Source organism: Miniopterus natalensis, chromosome 2 (assembly GCF_054644295.1).
Source record: "Miniopterus natalensis isolate mMinNat1 chromosome 2, mMinNat1.hap1, whole genome shotgun sequence".
In the NCBI taxonomy this organism is placed as follows: Eukaryota; Metazoa; Chordata; class Mammalia; order Chiroptera; family Miniopteridae; genus Miniopterus; species Miniopterus natalensis.
In genome coordinates this window covers 143447698-143474051 of record NC_142082.1, presented here as the reverse complement: position 1 = coordinate 143474051, position 26354 = coordinate 143447698, and the positions used below count along the sequence as shown (strand labels likewise).

The window sequence follows — 26354 nt, the reverse complement described above, 5'->3', positions numbered from 1 at the left end:
AGGTATTCTTTAAGAAGCAGCTGATGAACAAAAGAATTTGACGAACTAAATAGATCCAGAGACACTGACGCATGGAACAGATGATCATATTTCAGAGGGACGAGGGAAGGGGGGTGGAGGGTGAGAAGAGATTAACCAAAGACGTTATATGCATTACCCATGGACACAGACAATAATGGGGCAAAGACTTGGGGAGGGGGTGGGAACGAGGTGGAGGGGGTCAATTGGGGGGGAAAAAATGGGACACCTGTAATACTTTCAACAATAAAGATAAATTAAAAAAAAAAAAAAAAGTCATGTAAACAGGATCACAAAGAGGTATCTGCACTCCCATGTTCACTGCAGCATTATTCACAATAACCAAGATATAAAAGCAACCCAAGTGTCCATTTCTGAATGGATAAAGAAAATGTGGTATATACATATAATGAACTATTAATTAGCATTAAAAAAAAAGAGAAGAAAGATTCTGGGAAAATGGCAGAGTAGGAAGCACCAGTAATCGTCTCCCCACCTCAACAACTGGACTGGCAGTATCTGTCTGATGATAACTATTTTGGAACTCTAAACTCTGTTGAAGTCTTGCAACTTCCAGGGTAAGCCTTGAACAGTAAATTGGGGTTAATTTCCATAAATTTCATTTCTCAGCACAGTAGAATCTAGTCATCGCCCACCCGCAGCCATGTAGCAAGCAGCTCTGCACGCATTTCTGGAGTAGCTTGCAGAGAACCTTGGGAAGCCAGGGTGAGCAAAAATGACGGTATTCTCCAATTAGTAGAGATGTGTGCAGTGATCGCTGAATGCTGCTTCTGACCACAGAGGTGTACACCAAGAGGCAGGCAGTCATTGTTACACCGCCCTCCACCACCCCCCCCACCACCCCCCCCCCCCCCCCCGGCTGAAGCAATTTCCAGGGGATTTAAAAGACCAACACCCTTCCTCCCCCATCACTTTTTTGGTTTCTCCCTTTTTGGGAGCCAGACATTAAAGAGTAGCACATTCGAAAACAACTCCATATACAGGGAAAATTAGAAAATGACCATACATATCCAGGGAAAGGCTCTGAAAAGATCTTAAGTTTATACTGCAGGCTGATCCTCAGCACAGACACCTTACAAAATCAACCTCTCCACCCCCCAAAATGAACAAAACAGTAAGAAAAACAGCAAACCATGGGGAAGGAGAAAATCTGATTTCCAGAGTTATCACATTATTAGATTGAAATGTCCAGTGTTCAACAGCAACAAAATCACAAGGCATATAAAAAAAAAGGAAAGTATGCCCCCCCCCAAAATTAATCAACAGAAACTGTCCCTGAAAAATACCTGATAGCAGATCTACTAGACAAAGACTTTAAAATAACTCCCTTAAAGGTATTCAAGAAACTAAAGGAAATGTGCAGAAAGTCAAGAAAACAGTGTATGAACAAAATGAAAATATCAATTATCAATAAAGAGACAGAAAGCCTAAAACGAAACTAAAAAGAAATCCTGGAGCTGAAAAGTACAATTGAAATGAAAAATACACTAGAGGTATTCAAAGGCAGATTTGAGCAGGCAGAAGAGTCAGCAAACTTGAAGACAAAACAATGCAAATTTTCAAATCTAAGGAATAGAAAGAAAAAACTTGAAGCAAGTGAACAGAGGACCTGAGATACACCATCAAGTAGACCAACAAATGCATTGTAGCAGTTTCAGAAGAAAACAGAAGGGGCACAGAAAATATTTGAAGAAATAGTGATTGAAAACTTCCCAAATTTGATGAAAGATACAAATATAAACATCCAAGAAGCTCAACAAACTCCAACAAAGAACTCAGAGAGGCTCAAAACAAGACACATTACAATCAAATTTTCAAAAGACAAGGAATCCTAAAAGCAGCAAGAGAGAAGCAAATCATCCCACACAAGATCACAAGATAAGATTACAAGATTTCTCAGATATTTTGGATGCCAGAGAGAGGGGGCTGATATATTCCAAGTGCTAAAAGAAAAAAACTGTCAATCAAAAATCCAGCAAAAATATCCTTCAAAAAAGTGAGGGAGAAATTAATACATTTCCAGATAAACAAAGCTGAGGGAGTTTGTGATCACTAGACCAGCCATACAATGAAAGGAGACTAGACTGTAACTTGAAGCGATATGGAGGAAAAAATATCTAAATAAAGGTAAAAACATGGGTAATTATAAAAGCTATTATCTTAACAATGGTTTGTAACTGTACTTTTTGTTTTCTACATGATTTAAGAGACTAGCAAAAAAATTTTTTTGGTTAATCCCCACCAGAGGCTATGTTTTCCATTGATTTTTAGAGGGCGGGGTGGGGGACAACATTGATGTGAGACACATTGACTGGTTGCCTCCCACATGTGCCTTGACCAGGGCCAGGAATCAAACCTGCAACCCAGGTTAAGTGCCTGTGATGGGGAATCGAACCTGTGACCCTTCAGTGCATGGGCTGATGCACTATCCACTGAGCCACATGGGCCAGGGCAAGACTAGCAAATTTTAAGGAAAAACAACTATTAGTATAACACTTAGTGTTACTGTAACTTTGGTTTATAACTCCAAATCTTATTTTTTATATAGTATAAGAGCCTAACAGATTTAAAATAATTATATTTTGGGGCACATAATGTATAAAGATATAATTTTGTCGTATCAACAACTAAAAGGGGTAGGAATGCAGCTATGAAGAAGAGGAGTTTGCCTGGCAGGGTGTGGCTCAGCAGTTGAGCATCGACCTATGATCCAGGAGACTGAGGTTCAATTCCTGGTCAGGGCACATGCCCAGATTTCAGGCTCGATCCCCAGCAGGTGGTGTGCAGGAGATAGCTGGTCAATGACTCTCTCTCAACTGATGTTTCTATCTCTCCCTCCCTCTCCCTTCCTCTCTCTGAAATCAATAAAAATTCAAAAATAAAATAAAATAAAAAGTCACAGCAATCTATACCAATGCTACAAGGCGATAAAAAAAATGAGGTTGTGCATATCTAAAATTAATTCCTGAATATCTATGCCTTATGACTGCTTGTGATTGCAGTTAGTCCAAAAGCAAATTCTAGAAATTTTGGTGGGGTTTTATATGAAATTAAAAGATGACCTACGTGCTCTCAAGTTACCACTAGGCAAACTTATTTTCTGCAACTTACTCAACTCAGAAGACAATTACACTTTCTCAGTCTGGATTTCTTAGAAATGCAGGGAGTGTTCTTAAGTATTTTTACTGACTCTTAGAGAGAGAGGAAGGAAGAAAAAGAAATATCGATGTGAGAGTGATACAGCAGTCGGCAGCTTCCTGCACACGCTCTACCCAGGATCGAGCCCACAACCCCTGCATATGCCCTGACAGGGAATTGAACTAGGAGAAACCTTTTGGTGCACGGGACTACACCCAACCAACTAAGCCACACCAGCCAAGGTGGGAATGTTTGTAAATAAATTTTTTGACACTGAATAAAAAGAGAAATTATTTCACTATTCATAAGTAAGACTTTGAAAAATATTTAAAAGATAACTTTAGGCCTCAATCTATATAAAAACGAAATTCTAAAATCCATATCAAAAGCAGGTAATGTCAAAGACAAAATTATGGTGTCCACTATAACCCTGTAACTGTTTCCTCTACCAGAGGCCAACACTCTGTAACTCAAAAAAGCCACATTTTTCTCCTTAACAGCCTCCACACAGAAAATACTCAATGTTGCTGACCATCTGACCATATCACAAGAGTTGCAAAACATGAAACGCATTCTGCTATCATCTACAGCCAATGACTCTGGGCCAGTACCCAAGATATGAAGTTGAAATTATGATTACTGCATAACTACAAAAAGGGAAATTCCAAACCTAGGGTACATATACAGTTCTGGTGCAATCAAAAAAAGAAAACAGTTTGTTCCATAAGCTGACAGCAATAATTCTTACCCTCCAATTCCGAATTCTTTTGAGCCTGTTGGGGGTTTTCTCCAGAATCTGCAGAAATTCATGTGTCAGTTCTACAAATGAAACAGAACATTTAAGAAAAACTCACAGAGAGACAGAAGTAATGAAACAAGAACAACCTCAACTAACTACTTCATCTGAATCAAGTCACCTTTGGCCAAATATGTGACAGATGAAGATCAAGTGCTTTTCAAGGACCCTTACTCTAAAACTTACCATCTAAAAGTTCCAAGGTCACAGTGGCGTCAACATACTCCCACCAGTGCTTCCCATCAGTTGAGACTGGGATCTCCCAGTTGGACCACTTGCAAGCCAGATGAATGCAGACACAGGCCACTACAGGAGGTGTGTACTGCAGGCTAAATGTGGTCAAATGCAGGCTGACATCAGAGGGAAGGAAACAAGAGAGTATCATGAGCTCTCAATTCTGAACCCAAAGTTAAAACTCTCCATTATTTAAAAAAAAAAAAGGTAAAAAAACACTGGCAAGCAAGAAGGGTAAGAAATATCCAGTGCTCTAATCCAGCACTAAACATTATTTTCCATTAACCCACCTGCTCAGGTAACATTTATAAATTTTCTGACTACACATCATTCAATTCACATAACTGATGGACCCAAAAAAACCCAAAAACAAAACAAAACAAAAAGCTAAAACAAACTGTTTAATTAAAACAAGGATCAATTATTCTGAGAATAAGCTCAGAACTTAAGGAAAATGGTAAGATTTTTGATATGTATAATCCCTAAATCAAATACTTAAGGAAATACCCTATAAATAAATTATTTTGTCTCTTGCCAATCACAGATCTGGTCTATTTAAAATAATAAATAGACAATCACTCTCTCAAGTGTGAATATGCTTGATGGTTTATTTTAAAAATTTCTCCTATCGGTCTATTAAAATGAACTTCTTAGCCCTGACAGTCATTAGGAATATCTTTGATTTCCATGAACAACCAATAGACTAGAGATGAGAATGAGCAAGTCATTTGGTAATACAAGTTATGTATTAATTTTTTTCTTTAAAAAGGGAAGAAGAAAAAGTATTACAACTCTTTACACATATACATGCCCATTTATCTGGGAGTATGGGAAGAACAAGGAGTCTTTTAAAATATCCTAAATATTGCAGAATCCTCCAAATATGATTTCCAGTTACTATCAATGAATTCCAAGTTTATCAACTTTCAGAACTAGCTCTTGGATATTTTAAAGCTAAGTAACATGCAGAATTAAGAAGGTTATCAATCAGTAGTAAATAGTCACATCACCTTATCAAATTTAAAAAGCACCATGGAAATGTAAAGTACAACAATGAAAACTGCGTAAAATTCAACATTTACCAGAGAATTGTCTATAACACATTGCATCAAAGATCCATGCCTGGGTCTTTAGGTTCTAGTTACTAAGTGCCAGACCTGACATCTTTCCATATGCCCTTCAAAAAGTGATAATCCCAACCCAAGTAAAGTCCTATCCCAAAAATATAAAGGAAAAATATTAAAATATAAACCTGTTGGTTGCCATGAAGTAGGAAGTCTGTGCTAAGTCCTTGCTTGCTAAAAAAAAAAAAAAAAAAAAAAAAGTGGAAGGGGAAAAAGTATTAGTTCCATTTATTCTCAGCAAATTAGTAAGCATTTAATATTTGCAAGATAGAGAATATAGTGGCAAATAAGGCTGACATGGTCCCTAACCACTTAAAAGTTTACATTCTACCAAAACAGATCAGCAATTTTTAATTATAAATAATTGGATTGCTTTCAGACCTAGGGACTCAAGCTTTATTCCGTACACTGAGTATCTGACACTTGTTTAAAATGTAATTCCTGGCCTGGCCGGTGTGGCTCAATGGTTGAGCATCAACCTATGATCCAGGAGATCAAGGTTCAATTCCCAGTCAGGGCTTATGCTGGGGTTCCAGGCTCGATCCCCAGTAGGGGGCGTGCAGGGGGCAGCTGATCAATGACTCTCTCATCATTGATGTTTCTATCTCTCTCTTCCTCTCCTCCCTCTCTCTGAAATGAATAAAAAGCATATTAAAAATAATAAAATAAAATGCAATTCCTGGGCATCCTCCTTAGAGTTAACTCAGTATGTTTGGAGAAGGCACAAGCATTTTTAACACGTAACCCAGATACTGATGCAAAGGTTCACTGAGAAATACTAAACTAGGGGATGAAATAATTTGGAGGCAAGATCAGAATCCAAAAGACCTTGATATGTTTGGGAAAAGTGATATGCTTTAAAATAAAAAGTTTTAAATTGAATAACCTATGACTTAATCCTGGAATAATGAAATAACAAATTATTTAATATATTACCAAAAAGAAAGTTTCTTTTTCCAAAATAAAACAATTGCTCTGGATAACAAAGCAAATTTTAATCTTCCTTAGATTAAATATTAGCATATATCCATCTCTGTTTAAACCTATGCTTGCTCAATGTAAACCATTTAACGCTTTCAAAATATAAACAACTCAGGGAAAACTTTTGGAATTTTCAGATAAAATACACATAAGCAAAATTCAAAATAAGGCCAATTATCAGTTTGGTCTACAAAAGGTACTGAAATGCACAATGATATGTTGATATTCTTGATACTACTATTTAAACTAAGAGGAACTAGGTTCCATGCAATTATAGCTACTAAAATTAAGTTAAAATAAAAAGGAAGTTTTGCCAAAGGATTGTCAATAATGAAAATAAGTTCAAATAATTTCTAAATGATCCTCTGGGTGGTCTTTTAAGAATGTCTCAGCCCGGCCCGGCTCGGCCGGGCTCAGTGGTTGAGCGTCGACCTAGGATCCAGGCGATTAGGGTTCGATTCCCGGTCAGGGCACATGCCCAGGTTGCGGGCTCAATCCCCAGTCGGGGACGTGCAGGAGGCAGCCGATCAATGACTCTCTCATCACTGATGTTTCTCTCTCTCTCCCTCTCCTTTCCTCTCTCTGAAATCAATAAAGATATATTTAAAAAAAAAAAAAGTCTCAGAAAATCAACCCTAGAATCAACAAGATAGGCCACTCCCAATATATCCTTAAAATTACTGTTAGTTCCTTATGATTTGGTGTCTTTTCAAAATCTGCCCCCAGCTTGACAAACATCCTCGAGAGACTAACTCTGTTTAAATGGAGATCATCTAAAAACATTAATTAGCAGCTGTGTTATGTATTTGTCCACAGCAATCTTAGCCTCTAAATGGTAAAACAATTTAAGAGCACCGTCTCAAGCTGGGATTCCTTACCTCGAACAAGTTGAGTGCACTTTACCACATGTGTATGTGGGTGATCAATTGTTAGTTCAAAGCCTAAAAAAAAGTAATTGGTTAAAAAGCTAAAGTACTAGAGACATTTTATACATCTCTTATCTCAATCATCATTAAAGGTCTCCCTCTTTTTCCTATCCCAAAATTATTATTCAGAGGCTGTCACACAAAACATGCTCTTCTCTAAGACACATTATCTCCAAAGCTGCTTATAATATTTTGAGCTAGAAGATACCACTAAGATAATAAAGTTAATGCAGTCTCAAGACCCCTGAAGCCCAATAACCTCTAAACATAGAACATATTTTAAGGACAACAGAATGTAGTACTATATGGTTGGAAGGAGCAGTTTTAATCAAGTGATGACTATCTTGTAATGCTTAAACTTGAAAAACCTTTTAAAACCTATTCTTCTCTTATCTCAGTTTTGTTCCTCTTCATCATCTTAATTACAATAGGTACTGATCATTTTATCTAACCTCAATGGTCTTTATTAAAATTACTTAAGGAAGATCAATGTGTCTATAAAATTTTTTGAGTTTCTCTTTTTGAGTATGTAAATAAAATTTTCTAGATAAAGAAATTCTATAGAGAAATTTACATGATGTAAATTATAACTGATTCCTGCAAATTAGATATTACTGGTTTCCACATTAAAATATTAATAAAAACTTATCCCACCAGAAAAATACCACTGTCCCCTAAAATATGGTTACGATGAAGATAAAAAATCTGTATTTTCCATATTTGCTAATACGCTTTTTAAGGCAGTCTCTCTGATGAAAATAATAATAAATTGGTAACAGAACATCATCAGGGTTGCCTATGAACTGCTATACAGTAGATCCTCCAATAACTTCATTTCTTTCAACGTCATTTTGTTATAATGTTGAGAAAAAAATGGATTCCCAGCTAGGGCCACTGTCTGTGTGGAGTTTGCATGTTCTCCCCAGGTCTGTGTGGGTTTTCTCCAGGTACTCCAGTTCTCTCCTAAATCCCAAAGATGTGCACATCTTTGGGATTTAGGTGACTTGGTGTGTCTAAATTGTCCCAGTCTGAGTGAGTGTGGGAGTGAGCAAGCCCTGCACAGAAGGTCATCCTGTCAAGGTGGGTGCCTGCCTTGTCCCCTGAGCTACTGGAATATTTTTCCAGCCATCCAAGACCCTGAGCTGAAATACGTAGGTTGGAAAATCATTAGCTTACTTGTTTTTATTAATCTTTCTCAAATGTATATATAAGTCACATTTATTTCAATGTGTAATATTAAAGGTGTTTTGGATCTTTATTTACAAGTTTGGTGATGTTTTTGTGACCAGAAATATGCTATAGGAGCTTAACTCTTGTTTATATCAATTAGACTATAGTAAAATTAGTTTCTTTATATATCGTTTCACTTAAAGCCAGTTTCCAAAAACCTATAGATATAGTTAAGTGAGGACTTACGATAGCTTGAATTCTTCTACCTACACTCTGCTGTTCTAAACTCTGATTACCAATTTAAAAACAAATGTTATCTAAATACAATGACTATAAAAATCTATGGAAGGAAAAGAATTCTTTAAATAGTTTCTGCCATTAGTTATCAGAAAATTAAAAACTGCCAAACCTTAAAAAGCAAATCATAAATCCCAGAAAGGGGAAAAAAGAAGAAAAAAGACTGTTAACAAGCTATTTCAAAGGTCAGTTGTGCCTTCATTCTTTCTTCCATATAGGTCAGGGTAAAAGTGAGCTCTACAACCTCTAAATTTGCAAAACCTTTCCAAGAGATTTTTCTCATGTTTTCTATTTTGGAAATTTAAAATCATATCATATTACATGTATATTTCTTTAATGTTTTAAAGGAAAATAAACTTACCTAACGTCTGCAGAATTATGCTTTCTAATATCACCAGATCTTGAACTTGTTGCAGGTAAGCCTGCAAGTGAGAAGACACATAAGGTGCATTATATACAGTGTAAACAATTCTAACAGCCCCTCCCAGAAAAACCAAAGCCACAAAAGACAGGGGTGGAGTTATGTGGTAGAGTAGGAACTGAAATTAATCTTTATCCCTATTCAGCGCAGATTCTCCTTTTAAAAGAGAAAAAAAGTGGTATACTGAGAGAAAATACTTTATTCATAGATAGCTACAGAAAAAGCACCTGAGATCTGGTTCATTTTCAGACTGACATTTTAGGTTTTAAAGTTCATTTGATATAGCTACAAGAAAATTAAAAATACATCTTCTTCAACATCATCAAAATACATTTGCTGAGCCTTCCTATAGGCAATGTAGGCAATCTCAAACATTTGACTCCTGTTAAAACTTCCCCTTTGGGGTAATGTTAAATTTCTAGAACTTTATAGGAGAGTTGAAAGAAAACGGGACAAGCCTGGCCAGGCGTGGCTCAGCGATTGAGCATCAACCTAGGATCCAGGAGATTGTGGTTCAATTCCCGGTCAGGGCACTTGCCTGGGTTGCAGGCTTGATCCCCAGTCAGGGGCATGCAGGAGGCAGCAGATCAATGACAACTCTCTCATCACTGATGTTTCTATCTCGCTCTCTCCCTCTCCCTTCCTCTCTCTGAAATCAATAAAGATGTATTTTTTTAAAAAAGGGAGGGACAAACAATGTAAACTACCTCACTAATAATGTTTTAATATTGATTATATACTGAAATAATATTATTTATGGTTAAATAAAATATATTATATAAAATATATTGAAATTAATTTTTCTTTTTTCAATTAAAAAATTTTAAATGAAGTTAAAATGTTTTAAATTACACATGACTCCCCTTATATTTCCATTGGACAGCACTGGTCTAGAACTCTAGGAGAATGAGACTTGGACCAGGAGTTAAGAGACTTATGTTGTAGTTAACTTTCCACTTAATTTTGTAATCTGTAGTAAGTCCAATAAGAACTTAAACTCTGCTAGTTTTCTCTGTTCTATATAGTGAAGGAAACATGTTCCCCTAATCACCTCACAAAAAAGGGAGACTCGGGTGAGAAGTAATCGAAATATACTTCAAAGAAGGAAAAACAGCAGAGATAATTATTATTTTAAGAACAGTTAATTGATTTTTAGAGCGAGAGAAAGGAAGAAGAGAGAAACTTCGATTCGAGAGCACATCAACTGGCCACTCCCATGTCCCCCACCGGGGATCAAGCCTGCAACCCGGGTATGTGCCCTGACTGGGAATCAAACCAGCAACTCTTCAGGACATGGAACAACACCCAACTGAGCCACACCGGCCAGGGCTTCTGTTTTATTTTGTTAAAATAAAATTACCTTATTTGGTAAATTCTATAGACCAAAAGCATTTGTAATTAGTCTCAAACCTAAATAAAAGTTCAGAGCAATAACTCTTTTCAACAAGAGCTAGTGGTATAGCCCAAAGAGAAAATGAAGGAAGTCAAGATACTGCCATGCAAAACACTTCACACAATTAGGGGATACTATCAACACACATACACAAAATAAATACCCCCTCCAAAACCCCACTTTCTCCAGAATGAGCAGTAGAACACACAATTCCATTTATTTATCTGATAATGGATAACTCATGTATCCACTATGACTTAAATAGTAACAGTAATCCATAATTTTTCTGCAAGAACTTAAAAATGTCAGACCTCTCAATTTCTCACGAATCACCACTTCCCAATCACTGACTTATAAAGCCAGGAGAGATTTTCCCTTCTTTAAGAAAGTCAAGTAAGGATGGAAGACAAAAAAGCTATATGCATACACATAGGATAAAAGAATCTGCCCTGGCTGGGTGGCTAAGTTGGTTGGAGCGTTGTCCCGTACACTAAAAGGTTGTTGGTTCAATCCCTGGTTGGGGCGCATACAGGAGGCAACCAATCAAAGTTTCTCTCTCACATGATGCTTTTTTCTCTTTCCCCCCTTCTCCCTCTAAAAAAAATAACCTGAAAGAATATAGTATACTGGAACTGTAATCAGCAGTATCCTCCTAGGAGGAGGAGGGGAGATGCTTTAACTTTTACTTTAAATGATTCTTAAGTGTTTGGATTCTCTTATAATAAACATATATAACTTTTGTAATTTCTTAGAAAGTCCTCTTAGAAATAGCAAATGGTTAAAATATATACACATGCATATGATGAAATACTATCTCCACATAATCATATTGTATGAGAATTCCCATACATTAAAATGAGAAAATATTTGGGATATAGTAAGTGAAAAAACACAACAGATATACATACAGAGCTATTCACAGAAAAGAAACTAGAAATAATAAAGGCTCACTTATAAGATCTACATCTAGGTGATATATTTTCTTTTTTGCTTTTTCGCCTTTTCCAATTTTACAATGAATACAACTAACTTCTGCCATAAAATTTCTATGACATTTTTAAGGAAAAAACAAACACTAAGTGGTTCCTTTAACAGTCCCCATTAGGACATCAATAAATCAAAGTTACAAAACTAAGTTATAATCAAAATAAAGAAACATAGACATGTGTAATTAATCCCCTACCTCACTCCTAGTATCGGGAAGTGACTCCTGTGGATAGAGACAAGTATGTGCTACTTTGATGACGTGTTCCAATTTTTTTGGCTGCTCCTCTACTTTAGCTGCTAGAAATAAGGCCGCTGGAGCCACAGACTAGATGGAGAAAAAACAAATCATATTAATTATTTATTTCCAGATCAAGGTACAGATCTAAATAAGAACTAAGTCTCAAACGAAGTTCTTTGCTTACCTCAATTTCATCACCTCGTTTGCTCTTTGCTGTACTTAAAAATGTCCTCCCCTCCTATTCATTAATCTACATCCACTTCTAAAAACAGATCCTTCAACAAACTCATTAAAAGCTACTTATTCAAGAAGTCACTATATGTAAATAGACTGCTTTCTATTTAAAATGAGATTCTTTATTAAGTTTGCATCAAAACACTTTACATACTTTTTTAAAAGGAGTAAACTGAAATGTCCAGAAAAGGCAAATCCATACAGACCAAAAAAAAAAAAAGATTAGTGGTTGCCAGGGGCTAGGAGGAGAGAGGAATGAGAGTGACTGCTAAAGGGTGAGGAGTTTCTTTTCCTGGGGTGATGTAAAAGTTCTGGAATCAGGTCATCGTCATAGTGGTGCAACTCTGTGAATATACTAAAAACCAGTGAATTGTACCCTTAAAAGGAAGAATTTTATTGTAAGAGAATTATCTCAATTAGACTTATATATGACATATGGGTATATATATGGGGGCATAAGTCTTTTTTAAAAAAGGAATTCAGCCCGGCCGGGCGTGGCTCAGCAGTTGAGCATTGACCTAGCATCCAGGCGATCGGGGTTCGATTCCCGGTCAGGGCACATGCCCAGGTTGCGGGCTCCATCCCCAGTTGGAGACGTGCAGGAGGCAGCCGATCAATGACTCTCATCATTGATGTTTCTATCTCTCTCTCTCCCTCTCCCTTCCTCTCTCTGAAATCAATATATATTTAAAAAAAAAAGGAATTCAAAGCATAGTAGTATATTCAAGAGGTTATACATGGAAGGTACTTAGAGGAGAAAAAAATTCAAACCAATACACAGGTAGATATCAAACTCAGACACTGTACAATATAAGAGATTAGAGCAGTATGACATACATGTAAGCCTGGTGATCTGGGGAACCTCAGAAGTAGAACATCTCTTGAATCATAAGAATATTGCAATAAATCAAAGATGGTAATGACAAGAGCTAGAATTCACCAGGAATAAAAGAAATTTTATAGAACTGAAATATCTACTTCACTTTAATGAATAGAAGTAACACGCATTCTAATGTGGAAGTCCCCCATTATACTCAGGGGATACATTCCAAGACTTCCAACAGATGCCTGAAGCTTCAAATAGTATCAAACCTTACGTAGACTATTTTTTCCTATGCATACACACCTACGATAAAGTTTAATTTATAAATAAGGCACAGTAAGGTATTAATAACAATAACATAATAAGAGATTATAACAATATACCATAGTAAGTTGTGTAAATGTACTCTCTCTCTCTCCCTCCTCCCTCCCTCTCATATCTGAGATTGCTACTAAGGCAATACTGCAAAAGATTTCATCACATTACTCAGAACAGGGTACAATTTAAAACGTATCCATTGTTGCCCTGGCTGGTGTGGTTCAGTGGTTAGAGTGCCAGCCCTCACACCAAAGGGTCTCGGGTTCAATTCCTGGTCAAGAGACCTGGGTTGCAGGTTTGATCCCCAGCCCCAATGGGAAGCAACCAATCGATGTGTCTCTCTCACACTGATGTTTCTCTCCCCCCCTCTAAAAATCAATGGGAAAAATACATATCCTCAGGCAGGGATTAACAACAACAACAAAAAACCTTATCAATTGTTTATTTCAGGAATATTCCAGTTAACATTTTTGACCTTCACTGACCACAGGCAGCTGACCACAAGCACCGAAACCACTGAAAGCAAAAACCCAGATAAGGGGGGGACCGCTGTTGTCTCCCTGCTGCTCTCTGTTATACTTTGATAGAACAGATTTTTCTCCACAATTCAATTCACGGTAACAATTCTCTTCCTTCATATTTGTAGTAGTATTATATAAAGCTTGCTACATATACATTCCTAGAGCTTAGGATAAGGAAAGAATCAGAGGAAAATGGGCATGAACAAAGGTACAGGCAATCAGGGCATGAAGCACATTTTGAACACTAAAGTGATACAAACAACGGGATATAGGACACAAAAGATTTTTTTTTTAAATTGTTGACAGTATAACAGATGTCCCCCATTCCCCACCCCGTTTGCCCTCCTCCACCCAGTACCAGCCCCACCCCAGGCCTTCACCACATTACTATGTCCATGGGCTATGCATTTATGTTCTTTGGTTAATCTTTTCCCATTCCCTCCACCCCTCTGAGATCTGTCATTCTGTTCCATGCATCCATGCTTCTAGACCTATTTTGCTCGTCAGTTTATTCTGTTCATTAGATTCCACATATAAGTGAAATCTAATGAACAGAGCAGCAGGGATACAACAGTGGTCCCCCCTTATCTGGGTTTTTGCTTTCAGTGGTCTCTTTCTCTAACAGGCTTATTTCACTTAGTAAAATAAACTCCAGGTCCATCCATGCTGTTGCAAAGGGTTAAGAGCTCCTTCTTTTTTACAGACACATAGTATTCCATTGTGTAAATGTACCACAGCTTTTTTATCCACTCATCTACTGATGGGCACTTGGGCTGTTTCCAAATTTTAATTGTAAATAATGCTGCTATGAACATAGGGGAGTATATATTCTTTCTGATTGGTGTTTCAGGATTCTTAGGATATATTCCCAGAAGTGGGATCACTGAGTCAAATGGCAGTTCCATTTTTAATTTTCTGAGAAAACTCCATACTGTTTTCCACAGTGGCTGCAGCCGTCTGCATTCCCATCAGCAGTGTACTAGGGTTCCCTTTTCTCCACATAGCCACCAGCACTTGTTGATATACCGATGGCAGCCATTCTAGCAGGTATGAGGCGATATCTGATTGTAGTTTTAATTTGCATCTCTCTAATTAGTGACAGTGAGCATTTTTTCATGTCTATTGGTGACCTGTATGTCCTCTGTGCAGAAATGTCTATTCAGGTCCTTTGCCCATTTTTTAAATTGGATCGTTTCCTTCTGGTGTTGAGTTATATGAGTTCTTTGTATATTTTGGAAATTAACCCCTTATCAGATGTATCATTGGCAAATATGTTCTCCCACAGAGTGGGTTCCCTTTTCATTTTGTTGATGGTTTCTTTTGCTGTGCAGAAGCTTTTTAGTTTGATGTATCCCTTGTTTATTTTGGGTTTTTTTGCTTCTCTTGCCCTAGGAGAAGTACCTCTGCCTTTAATTCTACTCTCCCACCCTAAATGTTAAGTGTTCAATAATCTATTTCTTTACTAAGAGTCCACCCACTCTAGGGATACACTCAATCTACCAAACTACTGACTAGATTCTTCATAGGAAATTTGGAAGGCTGGTTTTAAAACAGTACAGCACATAATGAAAGTGACTAACCCTAAATTCTAAACTTCAAATCCCAGTTCAGCATAAAAGATCAATCACAAAATAAATATGAAGCTGGAATTAATCATAAAATGATTACACTATATAAAAATAATACTTACATTTCGATGGAACTGTGTAAAGGACTGAATCATGTAGAATCGATGCATGTATACTATAGCAGTGTTGATAGTCAATTGTGAGCTAAAATGTTCAAGGTAAGGCACAAAACAGGCAGGCAGTACAATTCCCCAAAATATAACCTCTATATCCTCCCAAAATGACCATGTGAACTGAGCATAGCAGATACTCCCAAATGAAAAGCATACTTACTTCTCCACCAAATTATTAACTACAAATTGACACTTAGCACACCTTAAATATAAGGGATATTCACTAGAAATCTGCTGAATAAACGAGCAAGCTCCTCAGCATGTGTGAATCAAGAAGGAATATACACAAAACTACCTAAGGCCCTAAACCTATCACTTGCCTACTGAAAATCCTGCAATGGTGATTCATTAGCTCAGGATCTCTCTTCACATGATTTACAATGCCCTCCCTGACCTGGCCCTAGAGATATGTCTCCACTACCACCTCACCTTCCAATCTCCAGCAATTAACTTTTCAGTTCCATTTCTCTCTGGCAACCAAGCCTCCTCATATGGTGATCTCTGGGACCAAAACCACTGTGGAGTGAGTTGATATTCAATCACTGAAAAGAAAATCTGTAAAATGCCTTACTCCTAAAGACCACTGAAGACAATGTAGGGTATACAGAGATGAGGCAGTCCCATAATGGCAAAAACCTTAATAACAACACACATATAAAAAGGAAAGGGCTAGGATACACTGAAACAGAATTTTAAACAAAAGGTTTAACTCAGTACACAGATGGATGCTTAGGAAACAAACTGGATACTGGCAATAACGAAAACACCTCTTTTGAAATGAGCACTTAAAACACAAGCATTACACATTCAGCAACACATTTAAATGGAAGGTGCACCCAAGGGTAATTTTTCACTTTCAGAGTGAAAAGAACTTTAAAACTATTTTAGCATTTTCTGCTACAAAATGAGTATATTTTCTGAAGAAAAAATGCTTGAATCAACCTGTTCTTTTCGGCCCCATCTGTGCATGGGGGCCCATCCATGGACCAGGCAGCAGTGGCAAGGGTGTGCCATGGTAGCTAGAAGTGTCTATGCCCTGGTGGCAGGGGTGGTGCTGACCAAGTACATATTCACCTTGAAGAGGAAGACAGGGCAGATGACCAAATCATCGAGATGCCTATATTCAAGCCCTGTATCTCTGGATATTGCTTACCACCTATGCTGTTGTTCTAGAACAAAAAAAGGGCAGAAGAATTCAAGAGTGCCTTCAGGAAGACTGGACAACCAAGAAATGACTAAGATTCTGCTACACATGTGAAAATGATGCCAGAATTCCAGAAAAGTTCAGTTCACATGGATATCCCTACAAGAGTAGAAGAAAGCATCTGTGGTCTTATCAAAGGAGGAGCTGGCCATTTTCAGATTAACAGAGTCTGATTTGACACTGAGTAGATTTTCTTACAAAGGAAAAAGATGTCCAACATGTCATAATGTGACTGACAACTGTAAGCTAATTTCAGGTGAATGTCGAAAAAAATTACTGGAACTAAAGAAAAAATATGCTATTGAAATCGATCCCGTTCTTACCATAGAAGAGTAGTACCCTTATATGACAGAATGGTAAACTAACTTACACGTTTGCTTGTTGAACAGGTTTTATCAAAACCTAAACAAATTGTGATAGAATCTGACATTATGCTCAAGGAAGAGTATGAAAATTTCTCTGAAAAGCTCCAACGTAGTATCCCTGTGTTCGTATTTTCAGCTAGTATCAGTGATATACTAGAGATTATCCATCAAGCTGGTGTCTATTATCCAAATGTGAAAGTAGTGTCCAACTTCATGGGTTTTGATTACAATGGGGTACTCAAAGGATTTAAAGAACTAATTCATATATTTAACAAACATGATGATACCCAAAGAACACAGAATATTTCAATCAACTAAAAGACAACAGCAATGTAATTCTACTTGAGAGACTCCCAGGGACACTTAAGGCAGAAGGGGTAGCCAATGTTGAACACATTCTGAAAATTGGTCACCTAAATGACAAAGTGGATGAGATTTTAGAAAAGTAAACGGACTTTTATGAAACTGTTCTAGTAAAAGATGAATCATTGGAGGTGGCCAACTCTACCCTGCAAAAGATTCTGTAAACAAGTATTCTTCAAGACCTTTCTCCTTCAGGTGAAACTGATGCGAGAACTGTTCATCTCATATTGCTTAAAGACTTTTATTTATAATACATTCTTGCTCTGCATGTTTTTCCTCTATATTACTGAAGTATTTTCAGACATATTGAGTCCATCAACTGGAAGCTCCTTTTTCTCCACCTCCCTCAACAAATTCCTCACTGTATTTTTTAACATTAAAAAAAAAAAATCTTCCTTTTTGTCTGACATCTTATCTTTAAGTTTCCCTATACCACCCGAGGATGACAAGAAAGATACTGGAAAGTTGGCCAAGAAAGACAAGGACCCAGAGAACAAATAAGGGGGCAAGGCCAAAATAAGACGTGGGCCAAAGGCAAAGTTCAGGACAAGCACAATAACCTCATTTTGTTTGACAAAGCAACATATGACAAACTTTGTAAGGAAGTTCCCAGCTATAAGCTTATAACCCCAGCTGTTGCCTCTGAAAGACAAGATCCAAGGTTCCCTGGCCAGGGCAGACCTTCAGGAGCTCCTTAGTAAAGGACTTATTGAACTAGTTTCAAAGCACAGGCCCCAAATAATTTACACCAGTAACACCAAGGGTGGGGATGCCCCAGCTGCTGGTGAAGATGAGTAACAGGTCCCACCAGCTGTGTATTTTTAAAAATAAACTTTGTCAAGTAAAAAAAAAAATCTTAAAGTTAAAATCTGAAAAATAACTCCCTTTATGTCCAGAGTATATTTTGTAGTTAACATTATCATGTTGTTTTTAAGGAGTCTTTTTACACTGGGAAAGTCTGTAGAAGTTTAGAAAGAAGTTTTATGAAATGGTGAAACAACGTGTATGATTTTAAACTATTGCCATTTTTGTAATTTGTATGAATTATGCTCATGGTATCACCATCTACTGAAATTGTGTTATGTTGGTTAATTTGTTTTGGGAAAATTGATGTTACCAGATAATACTGGCACCTGATTTTTTAAAATATTGCTGGTATTCATGTCACTAATCATGATTAAATGTTTTGTATTGAACTACTGATAATAAACCTGAAATGAAAAGCCAAAAAATGCTTGGAGGGGGGAAAAGAAAAAAATCACCAATTTCCTCATCTTTGAAATATGAGAAAAACGAATATACATTAGCACTGAGTATCTTAAAACTCCAATGTATATATTTTTAATCTGTAGATAACTTTTATAAAGACTTATTTGAGCCAGAGAGAATATGCAAGGAAGCAAGATCGCAACGAGACTGAGAAAAATGCTTCCAAAAACCCAATTATTTTTCAACAGTTTTTTTAAACGTTAGATCCATACGTCTACATCCCTACAAATCCAAACTGGCATCCCCCCTTCCTCTGAAATTCTGTGAAACTCTTAACAGTAGCTACTATTTGAACTTGAGTGCCAAGTATTGTGTGGGCCATAGAAATTAAATGCAAGAGATACCACCCCATTTTACAGAGAACACCAAGAATTTAACAAGTTTCTTACACAGTTAATAAGTGGGAAGAACGGACTTTGAACCAAAACTGGGCATTAATTCTAGGCCACCCTCTATACCAAAGCTGGGCATTGAACCAAAGCTGGGCATTAATTCTAGGCCACCCTTTATAAGACCATCAGGTACTGAATTTCTCAAAATCCTTTTTACACACTAAGTTCAAGAGGGACTCATCAACGCTAAAATCTCCACCAGACTCCCTAGGTTATGGCAGAAAAGTATAACCTCAGTCACCAGAACATGCGATCAGAACACACCGAAAATGGCCTAAGAAGGGCTGGTTAAAACATAAACCGGGAAGCATGCGAATTCCCGGCACGGTTGGTGGCATCGGTGAGCGAGCGGGAAATTAAGTCCGCCTCGCCACCCTCGCGCGAACACTCAACTTCAGCCTGCCGCGTCGCAGTCTCTCCCACCTAGACATCCAGCCCCTGCCCACCCTCTCCCCACTTCCGTCCCTGACAGAGCCTGGGGCCTGGACCCGAGAGCAAGGCGGGGCTGATTCCAAGGCCGAAGGCCTAGGCCGCAAGGATACACGTTAAGACGTTGCCCCATGTCCTGGAGCAGATTGGCCGCCTGCTGACGATAAGAAAGTTCTTTATCTGGGTCCAGGCCAAAGCGACGGGATGGGCTATTTTCCAGCTGTTCTCGAGTAAAATACCACCGTTTGTTGTTATTCTTTCTCTCTTCCTCCATAGTGCTTCAACCAGAAGGCAGCGGCGAAGGCTGCAAGCGCTCCCCAGCGTCACTTAAGCGGCGACACACATCCGCTGTACGGAGGTAACTGCGCACTGACGAACTTCCGCTGAGGGGAGACTGCTAGGTCGTGACACGCTTCCGCCGAGGAGTATAGTTTGGGTGTCTACTTCCGGAATGGACCTCGCGACAGCCCGTAGCCAATAGGCAAGCAGGAAAAACCTCGGGTCAAGATCGCAGGCTCTAGTCCCGTGACCCTTGGGGAGTAGGGTGTGGTTCGAAGTTTTCGTTCAAAAAGCTCGTCTCCTCTCGCGAGAACTGGGTTGAGCATTCGCGCTCTGCGCGAAAGGGTGAGGCCGTGTTTGTGGCGGGATTAGGTGCCCACCCACGCGCTACTCTGCGCCTCCTCGGAGCCTTTCGTTTGTGGCGGAGGTGGCGGAATAAAATGGAGTAGGTGGAGAACTTAACAGAAAATAGGTGAGGCTGTCAAAAACTGAAAGAAGTAAAAATAGTGGCCCTATCGTATATGGTAACCTAAAGCGACTAGAAGGCCCTCACGTCGTTGATATAACAATGTAAATTACGCGTTTGCAAAGCCGGTATACGGTGAGTAGCTAAACCTTGAACTCATACCTAGCTTCGCCACAGTGTTCCACCTTAAAGGAATAAAATGAAATTAATAGCATTTATTTAGTGCTTAACAGGTTTCCAGGCACAATACTGACTCTTAAATATACTATTTAATTTGATGGGTACAATCCCAACAAGCAGTAATATTTTAATTCCTGTTTTGCGAACGGGTGAACTAAAACCACTCCAGTGTGGAAAGCTTTACCACCGCCCGGTAAATTTGTGCACCACATGCACAAATTTCAAGTCCCCCTCCTCTGTCAAGATTTAGCTCAGCTCAACGCTTGATGGCTCTTTGATCCTGGGCAAGGATGCTTAACCTCTCTGTACCTCTTGTACAAATGTAAATGATGAAAATACCTACGTTTTCGATTGTAAGAAGAATTTTAAATGAAGATGTAATGAATTAAAAACATGTAGTGCCTGGCACGTAGAAGACATTCAGTGGATGTTATAGTAGTTACCAGATTATATTGACATCGAGGGCAAAGACAATGCCTTCATTTTTGTGTGCCTAGCACCTACCTAATACTAATACAGTCCTGGTCCTAGTAGTCAATAAATGTGAAGTAAATGCTCACAGTACCCTACAATAAAGAATCTGAGACTCAGATTAAGTAGTTTAACCTACAATATACCACTTATAAGTGTAGACTTTAAAAACAAGTCTCAGTTTATTTTGTTTACTAGATTCCACATATGATCATGTGGTACTTGTCTTTCTCTGACTGGCTTATTTTGCTCAGCATAATATTCTCCAGGTCCAGAGACATGGAAGCGTGGAACAGACTGAGGAATCTCGGAGGGAAGGGGGGGCTGTTAACCAAATAACTTACATGCATATATGCATAACCCATGGACACAGACAATAGTGTGGTGAAGGCTTGAGGGGTGTGGGAGCTGGGAACAGCTGTAATACTTTCGACAATAAAGATAAATTTAAAAAAACAACAACTTAATGTCTAATTTTATTGTTTTTTTCAGTTCTGGCGAACTGTATTCTTGTTTTTCTGGAACACTCAATTTACCTTAATTAAATTTGAATAATAGTAGAATCATTTGTCTCTTATAATGTAATAGAATAAAATAATCAGTCTTTCTGACTCCATCTTGCTCCAGCCTGACATGTCATTTTAGCTACTTCTGCTTAGTCCTGCTAATCATTAAAGGAATCTAACCCACGGCCAAGAAATAATTGAAACAACCTCCCTGCTCAAAACTACCTCCCCAAGGAAATAAGGAAGTTATGTACAAGAATAATGATTTATAGGAACCTCATGACTGAGTTTGAAGTATCACCATTCCCTCTTCGATCTTTGCTGAGGTCCAGATGTCTGCAGTCATCAATCACCTCCTAACAACCTCAAACCAATCCCGTTCCTTCCCCTGGCATAAAAGAAGTGTAAACTCTGTACTTTCTCAAGATGGTTCTTTAGGACAGTAGTTTGCTGTCTTCTCTGCTTGCTGGCTTTCTGAATAACGTCGCTTTCCTTGCCTCAACTCCTGTCTCTTGACTTGCTGGCTGTCGTGCAGCAAGCAGAATGAGCCTTCACCCAATAACAATAATACTTTGAGTTTTGTTATTTCTAGACATGGCTGTTCCAATGCAGTAAGTTTTATTCTAATTCATTCTCAGAACTATTTCCTTCCATTTCAGGCCCTCCTCTGCCATATATTGTCTATAGTTAGCCTTAGCTCCATTTTACTCCTGAAAAATTGAGGTTCAGGAAGATTTAAATTACATCAGGTTATAACATTAAAACACTAGTGATTTCAAACTTCCTTCTTCACAGACTTTTTTCTTTTAATAGGATAAGCACTTTTTTGGTTATGTAGTCATGTATGTTTTCTTTTAAAAGTCAAATTCATTTCTCCCAGATCCCTCTTGCCTATTTCTCTGATTTGTGTTTGGTTCTCTACTTTATCTCTTGGATCAGGGATTTTCAACCAGTGTGCCACAAGAATTTTTAAAACATGCAATACATGACTAGTCAGGGGCACTGACCTCTTTTCCCTTAGATTGTCAAATAAAAGAATGACAACAGCCAACACAGCAATAGCCATCAGATTGAATGAATCAAAATGATACCTAGTCCGGCCAGGCATGGCTCAGCAGTTGAACGTCGACCTAAGATCCAGGCGATTGGGGTTCGATTCCCAGTCAGGGCACATGCCCCGGCTGCGGGCTCGGTCCCCAGTCGGGGGCATGCAGGAGGCGGCTGGTCGGTGACTCTCGTCATTGATGTTTCTATCTCTCTCTCTCCCTCTCCTTTCCTCCCTCTCCCTCTCCTTTCCTCTCTCTGAGATCAATAAAGATATATTTTTTTAAAAAAGAAAAGAAAAAGAAACCTGCTAGCTTTCCTTTGAACAAAATAGCACTCCAAAAAAAAAAAAAAAAGATACCTTTTTTTTTCCCAGTCAGATCGGCAATATGTGTGTGTGCGCGCTGCAGAATTTTAGTAATTAGTTTATGTGTGTCATGAGATGAAAAGTTGAAAATTGCTGTCTTGGATTGAATGATGACTCCATTTTGAATTTGCTCTCCTAGCTGAGTTTGCCAGTCTTCCAAGAAAAAGTTCTGGTATTTGTAAGGCTTCAGGCAATGCACCTGCTAACCAATGGCTTGCTACCTGCCATGCACAGAAGAGGACCTGTGGAAGTCAGGGAAAAGAAATATTCTTTGAAGATGAAATTGCTTGAAAGTAGGCAGCAGTGATAACATAATAAAGGTGAGTTTTTGAGTCAGGCTGGAATTCAAATCCCAGCTATTCTATTTATTTTTTAAAACCATCTTAACCATTTTTTTAATTGATGGTTTTAGAGAGAGGCAAGAAGGGAAAACATGAGAAACATCGATTTGTTGTTCCACTTATTTATATATTCATTAGTTGATTGTCATATGTTCCCTGACCCGGGATTGAACCCACAGCCTTGGCATATCGGGACGATGCTCTAACCAACTGAACTACCTGACCAGGGCTTAATCATTTTTAAGTGTCACTATAGTCACGTTATTATGTAACAGGCCTCTACAACTTTTTCATTTTGTTTGTTTTTTTAATCCTCATGAGGATATTTTTTCCATTGCTTTTTCAGAGAGAGTATAAGGGAGAGAGGTAGAGAAAGAGAAACATCCATGTGAGAGAGACACATCAATTGGTTGCCTCCCGCATGTGGCCAGACTGGAGCAGAGCTTGCAACCGAGGTGCATGCCCTTGGCTGAAATTGAACCCGGGACCCTTTAGTCCTCAGGCTGATGCTCTAACCACTAAGCCAAACTGGCTAGGGCCAATTTTTTCATTTTGTAAAACCGAAATTCTATACCCATTGAACAATGTCCCCATTTCCCCCTCCCCCCAGCCCTGACAACCCCCATTCTACTTGCTGTTCTATGAGTTTGACGACTTTAGATAACCTCATAGACCTGGAATCACGTAGTATTTGTCTTTCTCTGACTAGCTTATTTCACTTAGTATAATGTCCTCAAAATTACACATCGATTGGTTGCCTCCTGTACACAACCAAGGTACATGCTCTTGGTTGAAATTGAACCTGGGACCTTTCAGTCTGCAGGCTGACTCTAACCACTGAGCCAAACTGGCTAGGGCTCCAAGCTACTCTTTTAACTAGCTGTGTGATTTTAAATGTCATCTCAGTGTCCTGATAGAACATCTGACACATAGTAGGTGTTTGATACATGTTTATTGTCAAAATAATATTAACCTTGGGCTACCTGTTTGGGACCCCTCTCGCTGTGGCAGGGGAGCTTTTGTCTCTCCTTTCCTGCAATAAACTTTTGCTTTCCCTTAAAAATAATAATAATAATAATAATGTTAACCTTCTAGTACGTTGCCCTTAAAGAACAACTGACAAAATCTTAAACCAGAGGAATTTTTTTGTTGTTAAATAGGACTCCATTTTCTGTAAGTCATACCTATAAGGCTACTCTTCTTATTCACTAGACTAATCTAGTACAGGATTTATTATACCATATTTCATGATTTAATCTTATTTTGCTGTGCTTATGAATGTCATATTTCAGTCATGTCAAACATTACCATTTACTACTGTTAAAACAATTTCTCCCAACATTCTTATAGTCTCCAAATTAAAATATGAAAAGATAAGTGTCCTCTTCCAAATTGTCCCTAAATCCACATTCAGTGATGTCATATGATAGCTTGAAATTAGCCATGGTGTATGTGTGCTGGCAAATTATTAACAATCAGCTATCCAGAAAAATAATTGTATGTATATGTATATGAATACATACACAAAGTTTATTGTAAAACTTACTGATATAAATGTAGCACACAATTTATAAAAAATAAAGTATGCAATCTTATTTATTGTAATTTTTTTATAGCCAACAGATTCTCACAGAATGCTTTCATTGAATTTTACCAAACTCGAATCAAGAACCAACCTATAATTGCATCTGATAAATGAGTATAGTTTTGACCGTTGGTTGACATTTTCATTTGCATTATTCAATGAGATGAAAAGTGAAACAATGAGACTTATGTTGGAACTTAACTTATTTGTCAGTGACTTGAGCAATATCTTTGATGAATTGGATAATAGTTTTTGAATACTGGAAGAATATTTCAGTTTCTTGTTCTATTGATAATGTAATGGCTACAGGCATGATACACTTTAAAACTTAATATACATAATTTTTTCTCTACACTTTCTTAACTCTAGACAGTCAACAAAACAAATCAAGCCTTTGTCTGTAGCATTTGCCAATTTTTGTAGTGTTATTTCCCACCATGCTCAATTTCAAGCTAACAATGTGACATCACTGATCATGAAATTGGGAAGAGATGAGCACACAATCACATAGTATACCTTCCATACAGATAAAATAGACAGGGACTTCTGGTTTCCAGTCTGACATATAAAGAGCTTGGAAATCATCACGCCTCACAACCAAAAAAAAGGCTGAACTGAAAATCAACACCCCTTCTTAAGTTTGCGGGTAGTTTTTATCGCGCACTCTACTACCAATCAACGTAAAACGTATAAATACGTTTCCCGCATACAATGTGTTAAATACATCAGAGAATTGAGGTGACAGGGCAACCTCCATCACAAAAAGTAGAGAGACAGGCAGAGTCAGAACAAGCAGAACAGAGAATCATGGCTTACTAGGAGCAAAAACTACTACTGGAACCAGCAACTGGTAGGAATACTTAAAGGGCAATTGAACCCTGACCCATGAACCTGGAGGTCACAGTTCCATTCCTGGTCAGGGCTCATGCCTGGGTTTTAGGCTCCATCCCCAGTAGGGGGCATGCAGGAGGTAGCCAATCCATGATCTTCTCTCATCATTGATGTTTCTATCTCTCTCCCTCTCCTTTCCTCTCTCTGAAATCAATAAAAACGTATTTTTTTAAAATTTAGTATAAAGGGCAATTGGCCAATTGCTGATAATTGAAATTGGACTACATGGGAAGATTTTTTTAAAATCCTGGGGGCCCTACCTTTAGAAGTCCCCCACATTTTTGTGAGTTTTACCTCCAGGAGCCCTATAGGTCTTCCTATGAAGATTGGGAAAAATTCTCCCATCTTTCTGGCAAGGAAAGAGGGAAAGTAGCCATTTGAAATATACCCAGAGCATTCAGTTCCTTTTTTTTTTTTTTAAGAGAGAGGAAGAGAGAGAGAGAGAGAAAGAGAAACATCAGTTTGTTGTTCCACTTATTCATGCATTCATTAGTTGACTCTTGTATGTGCTTGATCGGGGATTGAACCTACAACCTTAGCATATTGGGATGACACTCTAACCAACTGAACTACCTGGCCAGGGTCAGAGCATTCAGTTCTTAACATAGGCCTACCCTCAAGAGAAACTATTTAACAGAGCTTAACCAATGTGGGAGAAGGAAAACAACCAACTCCAGCCTCCTCTAGCTTTCTTGTTTCACCTAAGGGGACAAAAAAAACCCAAGAATCATTTGTGAAGGTCACAGTCCAGGAACACAAGCTCACTGAAAGATTGAGTCCTAATAGGACTAGAGAACACTTTTTCACACACACACACACAC

The 26354-nt window shown here is 38.1% G+C and overlaps 1 protein-coding gene and 1 pseudogene across 2 annotated transcripts in view; one reads left to right on the top strand and one right to left on the bottom strand.

The window, feature by feature from the left end:
- The window catches only part of CCNT1 (cyclin T1), a 28455-nt gene extending 8752 nt beyond the window's left edge, over nt 1-19703 (bottom strand). Inside the window, exons 1-8 of one of the 2 annotated variants that reach the window (XM_016201210.2) lie at nt 19517-19703; nt 15331-15412; nt 11703-11831; nt 9067-9127; nt 7191-7253; nt 5460-5505; nt 4160-4323; nt 3926-3996 (exon numbers count right to left, since the gene is read on the bottom strand). In XM_016201210.2, the coding sequence (XP_016056696.1) occupies nt 3926-3996; nt 4160-4323; nt 5460-5505; nt 7191-7253; nt 9067-9127; nt 11703-11831; nt 15331-15412; nt 19517-19677 (777 nt within the window). In that variant the 5' untranslated portion in view covers nt 19678-19703. Of the gene's footprint in view, nt 1-3925; nt 3997-4159; nt 4324-5459; nt 5506-7190; nt 7254-9066; nt 9128-11702; nt 11832-15330; nt 15413-19516 lie in introns of those variants that run through there. The other variant, XM_087814690.1, reaches the window with a different exon arrangement.
- On the top strand, nt 16363-17477 carry LOC107528231 (cytosolic 5'-nucleotidase 3A-like; annotated as a pseudogene).
- Nucleotides 19704-26354: the final 6651 nt, after the last annotated feature.